This window comes from Clavelina lepadiformis, chromosome 8 (assembly GCF_947623445.1).
Source record: "Clavelina lepadiformis chromosome 8, kaClaLepa1.1, whole genome shotgun sequence".
In the NCBI taxonomy this organism is placed as follows: domain Eukaryota; kingdom Metazoa; phylum Chordata; class Ascidiacea; order Aplousobranchia; family Clavelinidae; genus Clavelina; species Clavelina lepadiformis.
In genome coordinates, this window is record NC_135247.1 from 19,029,939 (window position 1) to 19,046,712 (window position 16,774).

Sequence of the window (16,774 nt, forward strand, 5' to 3'; positions counted from 1 at the left end):
TTTTGGTTTAAAAACCAGACAATTTTTCACTCATTGCTGACACTGGCAATGTCCACACAGACCAGGGCGACACACAACCGAAAATCTTTGTAGAAAAACGTTTTATTTTGTATCACGAGGTCAAGAGGGACTTTTTAAACGTATCAACGTCGGCAACTTCATTGTTCTTTCGCTTTCGTAATTTCTTTTTCTTTGTTGATTCTAAAACTGGATAAGTAGATGTGATGTCTATGTCTATGTCTATTAGAACTCGTAGGCCAAAATAAGTTGCATATAATCCTGCAAATCCTACCTTGATCGCTCATAATTTGGGTTTTCTCCTCGGTCACAGCGCCCTCTTTCGGATCCGCATCGTCAATTTGATCGTCGGTATGGCACCACACGGTGACGCAAGTGAGCCTGGCTCCAGTGTCAATCGTCAGAATTTGATGACCTGAGAATTATCATCGTTAAAATGGAAATTTAGCCGCACACCTACAATGGAATAAACTCGCAAGACGAGAGACCGCAGGTTTAAAACAAAAACTCGCGATTTCAAAGTTTTTGGATAGTACGACAAAACTCGCGATAGTTTGACAATTCGGGTTGGTCGGACGACAATACAGAAAAAAATTTGAACAACTTAAAGTGAAGTGTTGCAGCAAAAGCTTAAAGAAAATTGCGACGCGCTAATTTGATCTATACGCGCGTGACGTCCATGCTTTGCATGTAATAGTGAGGTCATCGTATCATAAATTACCCCAACAAAGTCATGAACGCGAAAGGTCATTCAAGTTCAAGGAGAAACGAGTGATGGGAAGGCAATGGACAATATGCGAGCTGACTGAACGCCTTCCAATAATCACGTAGAGTGAATTGAAAGATACACGGAATCACTTTACGCATACAGAATTATATGAACCGCGTGACTAAATGAAGGAAGGCAAGCTGCTGCTGCAGCAAAATAATGCAGCGGTTTATAAAGTCAACAAAGCTTCCTGCACGTGTTAGTCGTTTGTGTGTTGAGTTTACGTATCACGTCGAGTCGCTCGTGCTCATACAGAGTTGAACAATGCAGACGGCGGCAAGAGGTTCGGTGCCGTGTGTTGGACCGCACTAAAATTAGCAGACAAAGTCTAACCAGTTTGTTTACCAACCCAACGCTTGACGTATTGGTTTAAATACAACGTGTTGAGGTTGTGCACGATTCATGGAACACGATACTCGAAGAATATTGAAGCAACAGGCCGTGTTCTGACTACAGGGTTCACGCACGAATGGGTCAGGTGCAGACATTGCACCACTTGCTACAACACCACAGCTGCGTCGAGGTAAATGAAGGAGAAAATGAGCTTGTGGAGTTTTATCAAACCGGTGCAAGGAAATCAATTAACAGTATAAACAAAATAAAGAAATGAAAAAACTTGTTGCAGTTCAAAAACTCTGTTTTAGTTTCTGAGCAAGCAAACGGCCGCTTTTACCTGACCCTGGACACATTACAGTGGAACTCGACGTTCACGAAATCATGAAATGTTCACAAACCTTCATAAGTTTTCTCCTCGACTGATAACGTATTAACTTTCCAAACAATGATCTTTCCGTCAGAAGATGCAGAAGCTATCCAACATCCGTTCTTTGATTGTCCACACGATGGCGGTGGAGAAAAAGGATAAACTGATTTGACCCGATTTTCATGCGCCTAAAATTGCAGAAATATTCATTGTTGGAAGTACTCAGTGTATTAATGTTGCAAGTATGCGAGCATTAGCAGTGGTTTATAGCGAGCTCAAGGTTGTGGAAACATCATGATCCATTGTCTTTAAGGGGAACACAAACAGGATATTTGAGTGTCATTTCCACCATCTCATTCAATGAAGAAATGAATGGAGACCCACCTTATATTTACACATACACACACCATCAGGAATTGAATAAATATTTATATTTCCGCCGCTGTCACCGAACACGACCGCTGCCTTGTTGTTGATCTGCGTCACTTCAACTGTCATTATCGCATTTCCTGACTCAAATTCATGAACACACTTAGCACTGTCTAATTCATAGATTTGAACAAAATGCTGTGACGCCGTGATATAGTGCATCCCGTCTTTAGACCACCTACCAATGCAGTTATAATGTGTTTATGTGCAGGTAGAAGATTTCAACAAAAACTCATGACATAAAGTTACCTGACAAACTCAATCTGGTGCTTTTTAAAGTTTTTCACATAGACCGACCGACCAATTATCATATTCCAAGTCCGTAAAGTTCCATCCTTCATAGAAGCCGATATTCCCAGCTTACCAGATGGGTGAATAGCAAATGACGTCACAGGGCCTTTGTGACCTAACAGTTGCAAACAAATCACAAGCTGAGTATTGCATAACGTGAGCATCATCAAAACACATGTAATTTGCATACTGCACGAAAAATTGTCGGAAATCGCATCTTGTTTAAGAAAGACAATGAGGGCAGGTTGAGTGCAAGAGACTCACAAAATACCTTTCAACGTTTTAAGCAGACTTCCATCAACAGCAGCCTCCCATACACATATGTCTCCATCGTCGCTACAACTAATTAAGTGCTTTTTATCAGGAAACACGAGTTGATTAATTGCACCTCTATGGCCCTGTAGTGAACATAGTGCAATGTTGTACAAAGAGTGAAGGACTACTCTGACACTAAGCAAACGGTTTGTTTACTATAATTGTCGGCATTCTTAAACATATCAATCACCAAACCGAAAGTTCTGTCTCTGGGCAATACCTGACATGACTTTCACACTAGCAGGTAAGTGCTGTAAGTTACGCTTCTTGCTCCTAAATTAACACTTTGTTCAACTTTAAACGATATAAATTATTCACAAAGTTCAGGCAATTTTCTCACCACTAAGGATCCCAGTTCTTGATCGAGCTGCAAGTCGTAAAGACAAATTGTTTCATCAGATGATCCGGTGGCGACAAAAGTGTCGTTTGAGGCAACACATTTGATGCATCCCTGCTGGGAATGATCAGTGAAAGCGCTTTTCCAGCTTAACTCTAAATCTTCATTTGTTGTCTTCTGAGAAATAACTTCATACCCCAAGACAAGTTGCTCGTAGCAACCAGCAACGATCTTAAACATTTCAGCTAAATTACTACTTTATCGGGGACTGTAACAAAATGTGCACAAATGAAGCACAAGCACAAATTCAATGCAAGAACATAGATACAGATATGGTAAAATTTTTTACGAAAATCATATAAATTTATCAGAGCGAGAAGAGTACAAAATGGGAGAAAATGAACAAGCTTGCATTCGTTATTGCTCACACTCACAAGCTACAATGCCATCGAGCACGTACTCCATGATGGAAACCATCAAACAGTAGACAATGTTTTGAAGAGTTAAAATTGAACAGAATAATTTTTTGTGCAATCGAATCATATCTGAACAGTTTACAAATCTATGTGAAACATTTACACATCTGGCCAGGATTAGATATACAAGTGCATAATCTACAAAATATAAACGCGAACAAAATGCTAATTATGTAAGTTTGCCTTCTCCATATATCTCACACAAAAATGATACAACTGGGTATTTCAATGATGTGAGTAAAGGCTTAGATGCTCATAACATCAAAATAAGGGTTCAACAAATGGGAATTTTTCTTTTTTTTGCTACAAGTATGATTTGTGAGGTGAAACATCTGTTAAAATCTTGGCATTCCCCATTCTAATACAGACTGGTTACAGCAATGAACTTGCACTTCAAGCATTGATAAACTGCAAACAACAACAAAACTTCAAGTTCAATTTTTAAATAAACTAAATCTTGCAACTTTAAAAAAAAATTGAAACAATAAAACAAAGGAAAATAATGAGTAAGGAAATGCGAATGCGCTTTCATGAAATACAAACTGTCAATAAAGTATCGAACATATCACCCAAGAACAAAATGTGAAACAAATATGCTGGAACATCAGCAGGTGACATTTTTACACATACGACAGCGTCAGGTTTGCAGCAGTCCAACACAGAAGATACTGTCGTGAAGGGACAAATAGCAGCAGTGGGACTTTTATCAGTTGAGGAAATGTTGAAGAACCAAAACCTTGAAAGCAGAGCAGAGCCAATTCCATTTATGTGATATTTTATCAACAAGACAGGCAGCTTTGTAATACATAGGATTACAATTTGAGCCAATGATATTATTGTGATGAAAAAACAATGTTTTAACATAAAAATATTGTAATTTTAAATAGCGGTTACAAGTGAGAAAAATCAAAATAATAAACACGGAGTAATACTTACAAGAAATACAGTTGCATAGACACAACACAAGGTCAATTTACAGCGTATGCATAACTATGTATTTTCATCAGAAGTATATATATCCGCAACAACTACACTAAATTATGTTGGTTCACGAGAAGGAATAATATCTTGGAATTGTTCAATTTTAACAAAATACCATTAGACATAAAATTAACATAAATTGAACAGTTATCTGCCTGCTAATTTTTTTCAAGGACAGAAGGAAATCTGACAACATAGAGTTCATGCTGCAGCGCGCAAACAACACACAAATCACTTGCAATATCAACGTGTTCAACATTTGGTAAAACTACCGATTCACGCAGCAGAGGAACACGACGTAATAATTCTCCATTTCTGATGTCCCATAGAAAGAGACAGCCCTTGCCACCAGTTACACACCAGTTCTGTTTCTGACCCAACAACTTCATTGTGTTCAGCGACACGCCACTTAATGAAGCGCTTTGAAGCAGGAGCCCAGTCCGTCGTGCCCAGATGCACAACTTATCGTCAAATGCCATCGACACAACATGATTCTCAGAGCACTGCAACGCTATAATCGACCCCGAATGGCCTTGAAGCTTGTGCAGACACGAGCCAGTGAGAAGATCCCACAATCTGACTGTGCCATCTGTGGCCCCACTTGCAGCACCCAGTGGGGCGGTTCGGTCCATACAGAGAGTCGTTATCGACCCCGAGTGGCCAAACATAGAGTACTGACATTTAGCATCGTGGACAGTGAAGAGTTTGAGAGTGTGATCACAACTACCTGTCAACACGCGGCCGGATCTCATCACAAAGGCAGAGATTGGATGCTGGTGGGCACACTTTGGGGGGTGAAGAAGATGAAGGGATACAATGCTTGGCAAATCCAGCTTCTCATGGAGATAACCCGACCCACGATGCGTGACATTCGACTGTGTCGGTAAGTTCACGGAAGATGTTTCCAGAACAAAAAATTCCAGATTACCGTTCAGCCGGGCGGCGACAATGTTACCGCCTTCACTTGCAAGACCAACAACACCAGATCCCCCGTTGCTGTAAGTGTACATGAGTACGGCGGACACGCTGTCCCATACCTCTATGCGTCCTCCATTGCAGCCAACGATAATATACTGGCCACTACAGGTCAAACTCCATACTGAAGGTGCCCAACCCTTACTCCCTTTATCATGATGATTGTCGCAAATAGAATTGGGTGAATTTTGAATCTGTGACTTGGCTCTAAATCTCTGGGTCCTGCTGATAACACAGGTGCATTCCCCAGAGTGACAATCCCAGGTTCTCACTTCTCCAGAAATATCTGATGATGTAATCGTAACACCTTCCACGTGCACGCAGTCAACTAAGTGCTCGTGGCCACTTAGTGTCAGTGGTATGGTGTCACCAATGGAACTTGTGTAATTCGTGCAACTTTCACCTGACTGCTGGGTGCTCTTTGAGTTTCCATAATTCCGAGAGCAAACACACTGATACATGATATTCAATAGAAATACCATAAACATGCCCGAAACTGCTCCTAATAACAAGGTGAGATAATAATCGAGGCCAGTCATTTGGTAACGGCCGGTGTAGAAATGAGAAGGAAGATTAAAATGAAGATTTTCTTTAACGATTTGAGCAGCAGTTGCGGCACCTTCAGTGTTATGCTCTCTGCTGCCATCTCTGACCAAATTTTTCATATCGTCGTATTTCAACGTGATCGGGACAAGTATAGTCGGCAAGACGCTAATAAACTTATCAGCCAGAGTGATGTTGTAATATGCAAATAGTGTGGGCCAATGGCGAAACGACAGGAAATGGTGGGACAAAATATCTCGATTGTTCCAAACAATTTCTTGGTTGTCGAAAGCTGAGTCATCATCCTGAGACCTGTCCAACATGGTCAAAGCATCCAAGTCCAGTTTTGGCTGGACCTTGTGTTCAGAATGCTTTATAGTGCCCTGCAGCAAACCCATAGGGTCACTATACACAATCATGGCAAACCATATGAGCAGGGACACCATCAGACCTCGCTGGATCATCCGAGTGTCAGCAAAAAAAAAGATGAGTCTCAGTCGTCTTGGGATCTTCAGATAATTTTTTCGCCTTCCCCCAGTCTCGATCACGTGCACTTCACTCGCTTTTCGAATGCGTCGACGTTTTTTGCCCAACTTGCTGTATTTGAACAGGTATGAGTCCACGTCTTGTGTGTCTGATTCCTCAGGTTCGCTGTAGATGGGTTCTGTTATATCAAGTCTTCTGATGTCTATGGACAGGACAGTTACAAAGAAGAGCATATGCATGAAAAAGTCAGAGAGTATTCCGACTAACGCAAAAGCACAGAACTCTTGGATCTCCGGAAAAAGAGAACAATATCCGAGTCCCACGAGCACCAGCTCAAGGAGGAGGTTCTTCAGGATCGAACATCCTTCGTGGCTCAGACCAAAAGCAATTCTTTTCTCCACATCCATGTGCGTTGGCGTGGCAACCACTGATTTCGTTATAACCAGAATGTTTTCAAGGCCAATGAAACACACAAGGTATGGAAATATCTCCCCACCATTGAGAGTTGGCGTGAGTCCTATGAGAGAGCACAGACCAACCGCCATCATCAAGGAAGCCATGACACTGACAACTGCAGAGAAGGCCATACCAATCTTGCTTTTAACATAATTTATTTTTCGAACAGAAAAGTAAATGTAGCAGCCCAGTATGAAATACGTTGAGAGAAGCGGAATCAGGTCGTTAAACCGCATCTGTGGTTTGTAGTAAATATGAGTCACAATCTGGGAAAGATTTGCGCAAACCTTGTCGCTCCCTGCACCGATTTCAATGGCACAGTCGTGGTAGTAACGATCCAAGCTTGGAGTCGAATACAAATTATGCAAATGGTCACGAAGGCCATCAATTAACTGGGGGTTATACCTTTTAAGAACAAGTGTGATTGCAAAAGATCCTTTATACTGCTTGTCTTTGGCACGACTGACATCACTTTGCTTAGAAGGAACACCAAATAAGAGGTCCTTCACAGAAGAGGTTCGTTTGATTGACTTTCCTTTGTACTGATTGATCGTCTGCTGAATGTTGAAATCTTTCACAAATACATCCTGGTGGTTGTTCCAGTAAGCAGCAGGGGAAAGTAAGAGGCAGCCATCCTGCGGAAATAAGCTCTTTATGATCTGCTTTGATTTTATGACTGTGTCAGTTACAAAGTAACAATCTTCAGCAATGGAAATGTTCTCCGATTTCAGAGAAAATTTTTTTATTTCACTGATGACAGAGAAAACTGTTGACAGTGATATCCTAAAATCTTCACTTTTGTCAGCTGATTTTCTTTCAGTGTAAGATTTTATCAAAAATTGCTGGATGTAAGCAGTTTGATTGGAAAATGAAAACCATTCAGGTGGATCTTTGGCTAATTTTGACGGAAATTCCTCTCCAACCTTATGACTCCTACCATGCATGTCTTGAGTTAGGGTGAAGATCTGTGTTGGTTCACTTCCAGGCAGAGGAAGATTGAGAAGAGGATAGCAACTCAGCAACACCATCACCGATGAGAAGAAAATTATTGTTACTGGATGCCGGGAGGCAAACAGCCCATATTTGAAGAATACCAACTCCACTTGGTCATAAAGCCGGATGACCATAATTAATGCACTGGCCAGCAAATCAACATCATAGAAATAATTAAAACAAATTAATTTTTAAATGTTATGTTATACTATTCAGTAACATTTTAAATATTCCTAACAAAAATTTTTAATGTTTAATCTACTAGCATGTTAAGGACTATACAAATATATATGTATGTATCATTTAATATAGAAATTAGTCAAGGTGAACCCACAACAGACAGATTTCAAAAAACAGTACCTATTAGCCTGGAAACTATATTTTGGTTATTTTACATAAAATTTGGCCTTCATTTCAAACCATCCATCATGCAGCCAGACAGTTGGTGAAAAAACTAAACTGGTCTTAGCTTCTTGGGCTATTTACTTTAAGCCTAGCCTACTCGAAAAAACTAAAATTTCTCACAGCCATTCCAGCACTGACTCTCGTTACGCAGATGCTTATGTCTATCACACAAGTGCAGAAGTGATCGGTCTAGGCTAGAAACATGATTTGAATATTTGCTGTTCGTTTCTTACTTTATGTAAAATTAAGGATCCGGTCGAAGTCTGTATCTATGGGAATAACAAAAGTGGTTGATCCCATGCACAATATTCCGTGTAACAATTGGCTCATATCTATTCATCACCAGCCGCGCATGATTTACGGTGCCCGACTGGAAAGTACCGTTACGGTAGTTTTTGACAAAATATCGGGCATGCAACGACAGAAGTTAAGGCGTAACGGCGGGTAATAACGCTTCAATTCTTTCTTTAGTTATTAAAACTAGTATGGCGTTCGCCGTTCATAGAAGATAGAAACAAACTTGAATTTTGCCTTGATTACCGGTATTCATTTTACATCGGTGTGAAGGTGAAAAAGTTTAGCCTAGCGCGAACATTGATGAGTCTCATGCCTTCATGAGTGCACGTGCCACGCTTTCCACTATGGACCCTATGTTATACTGTAGGTCTATACCGTAGGTGACTAGGCTAGTCTGTTCTTACGAAAGTGCAGAGCTACGTAATAGTGACGTCAGTGGGTTATAGACAGTTAATATAGTTTAGTTCACTGTGAATATGAGGGTGGCTTTCACTACTACTACACTAAAATCAGCGCTCTAGCAGCACTAAACTAACACGTTGTGTGCGAAATGAAAACGAAAGACACGCTCCGGTCACGCCAACTCGTGACCAACAACAATGCCACTGCCAACAGTGGTAAATTCCACTTTTTAGCTTTCATTTACAGTACATCTACCGCCACCACGCAGTATTGTTTTGTTCGTGTACGTCGCCACGAACGGTCGCCAAAATGTTTACAACAAATGGAGCATTGCGTATTGAAGCTGCACATTGTTTTCTTGTTTGCTGCGACGAGTTAGGTGCTAGTCTCTTACCTTTTTTCAATGAAACTGATAGTTACCATTGACACAAAAATTTAAATCTTAAACAAAGATATTTGCGGTTCGAATTACAGTTTGAGCAATAAAGTCATTGCATGCGATTAGGATAAGTTTAATTATCATTAATGCGGCAAAATTAAGCCTCTAACCCACGTATTCGGATAGAAGCACCTCCAATTCTACTTAGAAGCAGGAATTTTAACAAAAAGGCGGTGAAAATTGTTGTTTGATATACAGAAGTGAGCTTCTGCTGTAGTTCTTTCCGACGTTGCTTGTTCTGCTTAAATGACTCTGCTTCAGGTTTACGACGTTTATAAACATCGTATCATAACTTTTATTTTTCGTCATCGTCAGTGGGGGAACGAAAAATAAAATGCTAACCATTATAACGTAGAAACATCACAGTTTAGCCAGCAGACAATTACTGGAAAAAGCTGCAAAACCCAGGACTTAAAACGTGCAAGAATGATGTACAAGATAAAGATGAATAATGTTTAGCACGGCCATTAAACCCAACGTGCATAAGTGGGCAGTACCGCAGCACTATAGCACCGAATTACTCTACCGCGGTACGTTTTCAGTACCGATATCGGTACCGTCGCTACTTTTGACAAAAAGTACCGAATCTCTGTACCGAATTAAGTTACTTTTTTCAGGAAATTTCAGCTGGTCCCGGTACTCGGAAATTTTCTAATGATAATTTCAAAATTTTAACAAATATGCTTTCAATAATACATGTTAATTAATCTTTAGGACTAGTTTTAGCATCTGTTGATCTTTTTTAATCTAGAAATGTCAAGTAAAATAGCAAGCGATTAACGTCACATATGTTTTGACCTGGAGTAACCTTTACCGGGGGCATAATAGCGGCAAATATTACTTTTGCAGCAAAATTTTTTACATAAAAAGTACCGGTACCGAGTACCGACAAAGTACCCAACTAGTTTTTTAAAATAGTACCGAATACCGGAACTGTCGGTGCATTTTTTGCTCCGTACCGACACCGTTACGGACGTTAGTTTCAAAGAACCGACTGTCCACCTCTGTCAGCGAGCAAATAATAATAAATAAAAACTAAGTGTCACAGATAATTTTGGACATTTGTACAAGGTGGTAATTAAAAGCTGATAGTAGAAATACGCATCTGACGCGTTACAAAGGGACTAAGGTCAAACTGGAGGTATCCAAAGTTTTATATTTATACTCATTAACAGATTTACAATACCGTCGGCCTCACTCTCTCTCAGCGCTTTTGGGCGCATGTGTCATTGCAGGTTGGCTTCCCTTTTCAGCGTAAGTTGGATAACTAGTTGTTATATAAGATATCTATGGTATGTGCTCGACCGGGGGGGCTTCCCGTAATCAACGACAGTGACGTAAGCACGGATAGACTGGCTTTATGGCAAGATTACTGCATTAAAGTAGATGAGGCATACGAACATAAAGAAAAAGATGAGATTTTAGAACCATTTCTGGCCTACAACATCAACACCGATTTCCAACTGTGGCCAATTGGCAAGTTATGGAAGAAAGAATAGTTGCAACTAACTACGTACAAGGCAACATCGGGCAGATTTTAAGGAGCAATTCGTCTTTGGTGGAGCGCAGTTTCACGCAAGCCCTGAATCAACTTCTACCTCGGACGAAAGATCTAAAATGAATGAGAACAAACGAGTTGTCTGTTGTGAACATTGTCACCTCTATACACGACATCGTCACACTGAGCACCAACGATATATTCCGCGAGACGTGCATGTCGCTGATGGGCAGCGCCACCACCCACGGCCTTCAAGATGACCTGCACACAGCCTTGACCTCGATTGCGCAGGAGAAACTTGAGCGAAAGCGACGGAAGAGTGGAAATCACTAGAAGAATGCAGCCATCATGGTTGCGAATGCTAGGTACTGTATGGGGCATTAATTTCAACGTCTTTCCTCTCGTTTCATGAGCATGAAACTGTTATTTTTGACATTTGTGGATGCTGCATTGCCCACAATTTTATTATAATTTATTTTTACAGTTGACACGGGATATTCTCAGTTTGACCTTGAAAGGAAGTTCATAGAAATGAGGTAAGTTCAGGACATCTCTACGTACAAACTACCAACGTAGGTTTATATTAAAAAACCTCAACAGTCAATAAAGTCGTTTCTTGAAGCCAGTTTGATCGTGTGCTTCATCCAAGCAACCAACACTACATGTGCCAAGTGCAAACACGCAATGTGATCTATAATTACAAAAAGTTTTTGGTTGTTTGTTCAAGTTTGTTCTTCACGTTTTCAGCCATACACGCTCCTCTATTAATAGTACTTGGTGCCGATATTGCAAAGCGTTGGTTTCTATGCGCAGTTTATCGACGAGCTTTACTCGTTAAATGCTGCATAATAATAAGCCAGGGTGCTATCACATGTCAAATGAAGTCTAATACAAAACTTTTACTTCAGAGCATTCACACAAAGCAGAATTACAACCCAGTCTCTCCTGCTTGCAACGCATAACCGACAGTTTAATTTGACCGAGTTACAACAAAGCTATGGTTTAACGCCACTTTCATCAAAGCAGGATTTAGCTTCAGTTTGTTCTGAGCTATGAGGAGGATTGGACGCTCGATCATGTACCGGGTCCATTGACGAATCGTCAATATAATCTTCGTACAAGAGTTGGTCATCCGCGATTAAAGTTTCCCTCTCTTTGGTTCCCTCGTCCTTCCCGTAGAGTCCGATGAGTTTGGCGTTTGCTTCTAACAATGTCGTATCTGTGTTGGAGCCTAAAAACCTTGAAATATGATGAAAACAAAACATTAAATCATGTGCTTTAGATTCAGTTAAAACTAAAAAATAACACAAAATACTTTTAAATTGTTGTATTTTTAGGCTAATTATCCTGAACTATACAAGCATCTCGGTTGCTAATACCTTGCCGATTCCTCGAAATTATTCAAAATAATTACGACTTCCACTCCACGATGGTAATACTTATGGTCTTTTTTAGGTATTTTAAGCAATGAGCAAACAGCATAAAATTTTCCTCCAAAATCAACATAAACATTCTGTTCTTGCATCTGAAAAATTGTAATAATATAACTCAGATGGTGGAATACAAACAGGGGCAGACATTTTTTTTTACATACAAACTAAATAGTGTTAGGCAACAATCCATCAATTATTTTACTTTTTCGTCAAAATATAGGATAATAAGTTCTTCATTTTTAGTTTAACGTGAGTGGTTGAATGAAGTTAAGCGTCACTGGGATGTTATTACCCTTGTAGTTAAACAAATTGGAATTCTTACTTCAACTATTTTTCCGATGAGTTTCAAATTGGTGTGTTCTCCGACTTGAACAAAAGCAGAATGTCTCAACATCGTTGCAAATGATTCTGGTTGTGTCTGTAAATATATACGATGCCAATTTACAGCAAATATACATTGCACCCACAGTTAAAGTGACAACAATGAAGCACCTCTCTAACGGAGGTAGCTCCAAGCTTCTCAAGCAGTCTTGATGAATCGTGGATGAAATGTGCAGGCCCATTATAATATTTCACTTGATGATTTCCAAATGATCCAACACACGTCCTACGTAAGAGACATGAAAGTCTTCGTGAATGATAGAGACAGTTTCTAAACACCGACATGTTGCCACTGTGTTGAAACTTTCACATCAAAGCACACACTTTGGACACAGTTTCAGGTTTTGGTATTTTGCTCACGTCTCGGACTAAAACTTTCTGATTTCCATGCGATGAATAACTGCAAAAAATATATAAAAAATCGGGTTCTCAGAAGTTACAAATGACAAAGTGGTGCAACAAGACATTTCATAAACTACTGCAAGTGCCAATTTATCAAGATATCATTATCATCAGTTTCAAAAAACTCACTCTTGCGTTCGTGAGCGCAACAAATAGTTTGTCGAATTACTTCCTTCAGAATTCTTCTCTTGTTGCTCAACCCAAATACAAAGTGAGGTATCCTGTCACAAAATGAAGTTATTACCAGCAACATAATGCAAAATTCTCTTTAAATATACAAATTTATTAAAACATATATCCTATGAATACTATCAAGTTAAGTTTGGCACAAACCTTGTATCGATTCTCGATGAACTTTAGTTCACTGGCAGTGAATGAGTTGGAGTCGTCCTGAGGGTTCTCTTCGCTCATGCAGTAACAACAAATGCAAAGTCATCCATTTTAGTAAACCCTAATTGCTAGATACCTTGGCACCACAATTTGCAGCAGTTGTGAAATCTTTTCAACTTTAACAATTTTGCTAATTAAAGTATCAAAAACAGCCATGAAAAGTTACCAAGGATTATAAATGAAAACTTCAGCAATATTTTTGCATAGCAGTGAAGAACAACTTGGCAAATAAAAACCTCCATGCAATACAGTTATACATTAAGGCAACATTCCGTATGAAATTGGCATAATTGCAAAATACATGATTGTCTAAAAAATCACCCAAATACTCAAACTTCAATAACTCATTAAAATGGTAATAAAAACACCTCGTAGTAAAAGCACATAATGTTACTTGTCCTATAAATATATGTATATACAACAATTTATCTAGATTTATTAGATTTCTAGTTGTTGAGTTCATCAATCAGTTGTTGGAATGATGTCACAAACCATTTTGCATTTTCTTTGACGGGATTTCGGACAACATTTCCACCGAATCCAATAAAAGCATCAGCAGGTGGTGAAGCCTCAAGGTCAGTGACACCATCTCCAATCATGACCAAGTTCTTATAATTATGTCTTTCTTTTAATATTGACATCACACGGGGCTTCCCGCCGGACCGCGAGGTTGGGCACGATTCATCAAAACCTGCAAAATCTCCATTGAAAAAATATTTCAACTTGTTTGCAAAAATATTTTCTACAGGAATATCCAGGATTTTTGCAACAGGTTCTATGATTTCTTGCATTCCACCAGACACAAGATACACCTGGCAATTTCGAGATTTCAGAATCTTAACAAGCGTCTCAACTCCAGGTGTGAGTTGAGGTTTATGAGTCTCAATAAAACTTTTCATTTTTTGCGCTGTTGGATTCAATATTCCTAAACGAGCTTTTAAAGACTCCTGAAACGAGACTGATCCTCCCATGGCCCGATTGGTCCAATCCTTCACCTCCTTTCCAAGTCCACAAAAAGATGCGAAGACGTCTATGCCCTCATCTTGACAGACAGTGCTATCAACATCCAAACACACCGCATCAGCGCTCCTCCATATTTCTTTAACTCCATTTTCATCCATTGTCACTTTGATGAACAGCAAATCCACAAATTTATAGAATCATATAACACAGTGTCAGGGTCTTGTCAAAACCCTACATAAAAAATAGTTAAAGGGTTTTAAAACAATATATAAAAACAAATATTACAATTGTTCGTTGTTAGAAACAACTTAGTTCTTCTGTCGTTGTAATTAACTACAAATTGAAAAAAGATAACAAAGTTTTGTGTGTAGGTTGACAGTTTTATTTATGAAGTGCCAAACTTTGTTATGGTAGAGCCAGCCTTTGTAAAGTTACGATTGTCACACAAGTTTTATTTGTTTTTAAAATTTTCATATCACCTTTCCCGAATTTGGAATCATTCATCAGGGCCACTGAACAAGAGCAAGCATCGTAAATACGTCGTCGAAGGCCGTTACGTGATTTCTTTTCTATTATTTCATAACTCCTTCCCATTCACACAACTGGAGAGTAAAAATTTTGGCCTGATGGTGTGCACGGAAGCAATTCTTTGTTTATTTATTATAAATTGACATGAAGATAAAAACGTTTGGTAAAAACCTTTCCGCTATTTTAGGACCAGACTATATTTTTTGGCCTTTTCCAACAAGATCTAGGGAGCGTAAGTGCGCACTCACTGGTGAAAAACCTGCTATATAGAACTCATGTTCACCTTTTTGATGACGATTTGCACTTTTTAGTGTCACAAAAATCTCATCCGCATGTGATACAGTTAAAGCCGTAAAACATTTGGTAGGCTGGCAATTTTGTCATTCGTTCATTGCTTCTTGGAACTACTTATTGAAAGTAAATATTTTATAAAACAGACCGTACCAGAGTCTGTGTATCTGTCAGCATTTGTAATCTCAATTTGACCCACATGGAAACAAATTACAACACACTTATAAGCATAGTATTGAAACATTACGTAACAGTTTTACTTTGCTTTAAGCGCACGTTTACGCTGCAGTTAAACTACAGAAGGCCAAATGCTACCGGATTTGATTTCCAGTTGCGCTACCTTTTTAATTTTCTTGACCATGGTGTGAACGATGCCAACGTTTGTTGAGTGATCTTGATGAACAATTCTTAAATCGGGTGATACAAAAAATGTTTGTGTTTATCGGAACTTGCACAAAGACAAGATCAATTGACGAGGTTGGAGCGATGAGGAATCATCACAAGTTTAAGTTCTGGAAAAACTTTCCTCAATCCGAGAATAAAGTTTGTGACATTATACCATAGTAGTTTATCGGGCGACTTTTCATGCTATTCACGTTACCGCAGTAAGGCCTATATTATAGGCTATATTGTCTGGTTAAACTCTTTCTTGTCGATTTTATGGGTGTGTGATATGCTTCGTTTGAAAGCGAATGGAGTGTTACATTGCCAATATAATTAAAAATATTGACAAAAATTTGCTTTCAATCTTATTCACCACACACCAGTGCGCGGAGTACAAGAATATCATATCCTGACCTACAGGTTATTTCAGGTCCTATTTGAAAATTTGTGATGCATTTGTTTTAAAATCGACCTTGGGATCCGGACAACACTAAGTGCAATCGTGAACAGGAACAATTCTTCTTTCTGTGATAAACTGACATTGTTTCTAACAAGGTACACCATGAATACTTGCATTAAACATTTGAAAACACAAACAAAGTCAATTTCATTTAAAATCAATCTCCGGACACGAAAAACAGAGAGTGGAATCGTGTACATTGTTTTGAACAAAATACTTCTTTCTGTGCTTAAAATAAACACTTGTAAACGCAAGGGAGTCAACTTCTATTGTATTGTTTATTTTTCATCATTAACTGTGAGGAGCGAAAGTTAGGATGTTAACCGTTGTAGTTATAGCACAATAAAACAAATGCTCACGAGCAGGTATTAGCCCAAAAAGAGTAACATAGAATATATGTGAGCCGCTCGGAAAGTTAAAAGACTCCGTGAGAACGAGTAAGGAAGGTCGCGTTTTTACCCAGTGAGCACAAGCTGTCTTCAGAATCCCAACTTCAATTGTTGAACTCGTCTGCTCGAACAACCAATACGTACGATATATATATAACGAGCAAATAACACGCGTAGCAGTAATCAACGCAGAGACGATTTAAAGTGATATGTCCAAATGAAGACAGAACCCCCGCTTGGTGACCCCGTGGCCGCCACATATGTTTGACGATAAGGAAATTATGAAAAACTGCGATGGTGTTGTAGCTTATTACTAACCTCATAGTCTTATAGTTATTTT

The 16,774-nt window shown here is 39.2% G+C and overlaps 4 protein-coding genes across 4 annotated transcripts; all 4 read right to left on the reverse strand.

Annotated features, from left to right (window-relative positions):
- Positions 1-85: 85 nt before the first annotated feature.
- Positions 86-3,201, reverse strand: LOC143468521 (p21-activated protein kinase-interacting protein 1-like). Its single transcript, XM_076965797.1, has 7 exons — positions 2,866-3,201; positions 2,482-2,608; positions 2,169-2,325; positions 1,875-2,097; positions 1,522-1,678; positions 293-433; positions 86-207 (listed from the first exon to the last, which is right to left on the reverse strand). The coding sequence occupies exons 1-7, from the start codon at positions 3,100-3,102 to the stop codon at positions 113-115; spliced, it is 1,137 nt and encodes a 378-aa protein (XP_076821912.1). The 5' UTR covers positions 3,103-3,201; the 3' UTR covers positions 86-112.
- On the reverse strand, positions 3,131-8,113 carry LOC143468474 (sterol regulatory element-binding protein cleavage-activating protein-like). Its single transcript, XM_076965721.1, has one exon. It carries the CDS (start codon positions 7,904-7,906, stop codon positions 4,478-4,480), a length of 3,429 nt encoding a protein of 1,142 aa, XP_076821836.1. The 5' UTR covers positions 7,907-8,113; the 3' UTR covers positions 3,131-4,477.
- A 3,579-nt stretch (positions 8,114-11,692) lies between these two features.
- Positions 11,693-13,412, reverse strand: LOC143468542 (small ribosomal subunit protein bS1m-like). The gene is made up of 6 exons (XM_076965844.1): positions 13,363-13,412; positions 13,159-13,250; positions 12,739-13,027; positions 12,569-12,664; positions 12,193-12,338; positions 11,693-12,052 (listed from the first exon to the last, which is right to left on the reverse strand). The coding sequence occupies exons 3-6, from the start codon at positions 12,910-12,912 to the stop codon at positions 11,809-11,811; spliced, it is 660 nt and encodes a 219-aa protein (XP_076821959.1). The 5' UTR covers positions 12,913-13,027; positions 13,159-13,250; positions 13,363-13,412; the 3' UTR covers positions 11,693-11,808.
- Positions 13,413-13,495: 83 nt separating this feature from the next.
- On the reverse strand, positions 13,496-15,966 carry LOC143468541 (phosphoserine phosphatase-like). Its single transcript, XM_076965842.1, has 2 exons — positions 14,862-15,966; positions 13,496-14,613 (listed from the first exon to the last, which is right to left on the reverse strand). The coding sequence occupies exon 2, from the start codon at positions 14,538-14,540 to the stop codon at positions 13,866-13,868; it is 675 nt and encodes a 224-aa protein (XP_076821957.1). The 5' UTR covers positions 14,541-14,613; positions 14,862-15,966; the 3' UTR covers positions 13,496-13,865.
- Positions 15,967-16,774: the final 808 nt, after the last annotated feature.

Excerpts from the sequence above, each read along its gene's own strand:
- LOC143468521 (XM_076965797.1), bottom strand. The coding sequence starts at position 3,102 with ATGTTTAAGATCGTTGCTGGTTGCTACGAGCAACTTGTCTTGGGGTAT. Across the intron at positions 2,609-2,865 it reads AAGAACTGGGATCCTTAGTG|GGCCATAGAGGTGCAATTAA; the intron begins GTGAGAAAATTG and ends TGTTCACTACAG. Across the intron at positions 2,326-2,481 it reads TCTGCTTAAAACGTTGAAAG|GTCACAAAGGCCCTGTGACG; the intron begins GTATTTTGTGAG and ends TGCAACTGTTAG.
- LOC143468474 (XM_076965721.1), bottom strand. The coding sequence starts at position 7,906 with ATGGTCATCCGGCTTTATGACCAAGTGGAGTTGGTATTCTTCAAATAT.
- LOC143468542 (XM_076965844.1), bottom strand. The coding sequence starts at position 12,912 with ATGTCGGTGTTTAGAAACTGTCTCTATCATTCACGAAGACTTTCATGT. Across the intron at positions 12,339-12,568 it reads TCATCGGAAAAATAGTTGAA|ATGCAAGAACAGAATGTTTA; the intron begins GTAAGAATTCCA and ends ACAATTTTTCAG. Across the intron at positions 12,053-12,192 it reads AATTTCGAGGAATCGGCAAG|GTTTTTAGGCTCCAACACAG; the intron begins GTATTAGCAACC and ends TCATATTTCAAG.
- LOC143468541 (XM_076965842.1), bottom strand. The coding sequence starts at position 14,540 with ATGGATGAAAATGGAGTTAAAGAAATATGGAGGAGCGCTGATGCGGTG.